At 54.6% G+C, this 2,646-nt stretch overlaps 1 protein-coding gene across 1 annotated transcript in view; it reads right to left on the bottom strand.

The window, feature by feature from the left end:
• xpo5 (exportin 5) overlaps nt 1–2,646 on the bottom strand; it is a 25,564-nt gene that overhangs the window by 5,645 nt on the left and 17,273 nt on the right. Inside the window, exon 26 of the mRNA XM_084458614.1 lies at nt 2,190–2,236. Within this exon, the coding sequence (XP_084314740.1) occupies nt 2,190–2,236 (47 nt within the window). The remainder of the gene's footprint in view (nt 1–2,189; nt 2,237–2,646) is intronic.

The following is a 2,646-nucleotide window of genomic DNA, read 5'->3' as shown; positions in this document are numbered from 1 at the left end:
GTGAGCGCCGTGTGACAGACCTCGTGCTGACCGTGCATCTGCAGGCCCTTCAGGACGCTGGTGTAGAACCACGTCACCGCCTCTGGGAGGAGGTTACCACCCACCACCTGGGAGAGATGGACAGATGAGGGGGGGAGAGAGAGACGGGGGAGGGAGAGAGAGAGAGAGAGAGGGAGGGAGAGAGAGAGAGAGAGACAGGGAGGGAGAGAGAGAGAGATAGACAGGGAGGGAGAGAGAGAGAGAGAGACGGGGGGAGAGAGAGAGACGGGGGGAGGGAGAGAGAGAGAGAGAGACGGGGGGAGGGAGAGAGAGAGACGGGGGGAGGGAGAGAGAGAGAGAGAGAGGGAGGGAGAGAGAGAGAGAGAGACGGGGGGAGAGAGAGAGAGAGATAGACAGGGAGGGAGAGAGAGAGAGAGAGAGACGGGGGGAGAGAGAGAGAGAGATAGACAGGGAGGGAGGGAGAGAGAGAGACGGGGGGAGAGAGAGAGAGAGAGAGAGAGAGAGAGATAGACAGGGAGGGAGAGAGAGAGAGAGATGGACAGATGAGGGGGGAGAGAGAGAGACGGGGGGAGGGAGAGAGAGAGAGAGAGAGATAGACAGGGAGAGGGAGAGAGTGAGAGAGAGAGACGGAAAGAGACACGAAGAGAGACAGGGAGAGAGAGACAGACAGACAGAGAGAGGGGGGGAGGGAGAGAGAGAGAGAGAGAGAGATAGAGAGAGAGAGAGAGAGACCGACAGACAGACAGAGACGGAAAAAGAGACAGGGAGAGAGACAGACGGGGGAAAAGAGAGAGAGAGAGAGAGAGAGAGAGAGAGAGAGAGAGAATGAAGGTACCTTCAACAGCCAGACTAGATAGAGAGAGAGACGGGCGCTGTCGGGGGTATGAGAGAGGAGAGGGGGCGGGGCTGGGGGCGGGGCTGGGGGGCGTGGTCAGACGCTACCGGGCCGTACCTACCTGTCGTAACAGCGTCCAGCAGACCATGGACGCCATGCGGTTACAGTTGCTAGTGTCCTTCCACGACAGTGAGGTGAACGAGAAGGTCAGCAGAGTCATGTACATCTCCTGGAGAGGGCGCGCGCACGCACACACACACACACACACACACACACACACACACACACACACACACACACGCACATACACACACACACACACAGATACACACACACACACACACACGCAGATACAGTACACATATAGTCAGAGAGACCTCGATACACACACACATAGGGAAATACTGTGTATAATAAATAATGTCCTGAGTTGCTGTTTTTAAATGGCGTGGTGTTTTAAAATGGTGTGCGGACCTCGTGTTTGAGCAGACACTTTCCCAGCTCTGTCAGCTCCTCAGCGGGCTGGCCGGCGGCCGGGACCGCCTCCGTGGACATCATCTCCTCCTCTACACACACACACACACACACACACACAGACAGATGTCACGCACGCACACACACACATTTCACAAACACACATCATCCAACTTGTGAGATAAAAGGGGAAGTAAAAAGACGACGCTCCCCACTGGGCTCAACGCTCACCATCCATGTCGTCCTTGTTCCCGGCCGACTCCGGAACCTTCCTCGATATGCAGCTCACGACTGAGGGAGCGGGAGGAAGGATGGGGATATTAGATATTAGATATTAGATATCAGAAGACACGCGGGTCCAGCGAGGCCGGTACCAGACTATGGAGAGAGGCCGTCGGGCCCAGCGAGGCCGGTACCAGACTATGGAGAGAGGCCGTCGGGTCCAGCGAGGCCGGTACCAGACTATGGAGAGAGGCCGTCGGGCCGGGCGGTGGACTTACTGAGCAGGTCCAGAACCTCTTTGGTGACCTGTCTGACCAGCTGCTCCTCCAGGATCTCCTGGGTCACCTGGTTCTCCTCACACACCTCCTCCTCCTCCTCCTCACTGCACGGAGAGAGCAGTTAGTACTAACATGTGCACATGCATACACACGCACACACACATGCATACACACGCACACACACACACACACGCACACACACGCACACACACACATGCATACACACGCGCACACACACATGCACACGCACACACACAGTAACACAGACACTTCATGGATCCCTGGGGGGGGAATTGTCGAACAACAGACACAGTAACATGCGCACGCGCACGCACACACACATACTGTACTCACTCACTCTCACTCACTCACTCACTCACCTCACAGCACTCCTCTGGTTGATGATCTGCCATTTGAGGACCAGTCTCTGTGTACAGACAGAAGCAACACTGTGTCTATCTCTAGGTTCATATCAGCAGCAGCAGCATGACGGCTGGTGACCAGGGCTGAAAATGAACACCTGCCGCCGGCCAAATGCAGGTCAAATCTCCAATTGGCGACTAGATTTCGGAAGGCTATCTGAAAAAAATATATACTTGGCCGGTAGATTTTTTCATCTACAGTCCCCTTGGCAGGTGACTCACCGGGAGCCCAAAAGTTAATTTTCCCCCCTGGTGGTGACCATTTCAGTTTTTAATTTCTTGTCAGTTTATTTGAGAAGGGACAAGGCATATCAACACATTAAATACACCACATTGAGCCAGGGGGCTAATCTTCATCTGTGGTCCCTGGCCAAGATGCTATAAATAGGCATCCTAAAATGACACAAGATAAAAG

The sequence above is a fragment of the Borostomias antarcticus genome (genome assembly GCF_949987555.1).
Source record: "Borostomias antarcticus genome assembly, chromosome: 25".
Lineage (NCBI taxonomy): Eukaryota > Metazoa > Chordata > Actinopteri > Stomiiformes > Stomiidae > Borostomias > Borostomias antarcticus.
Note: the sequence above shows the minus strand (reverse complement) of the source record. Positions and strands in the feature narration are given on the sequence as shown.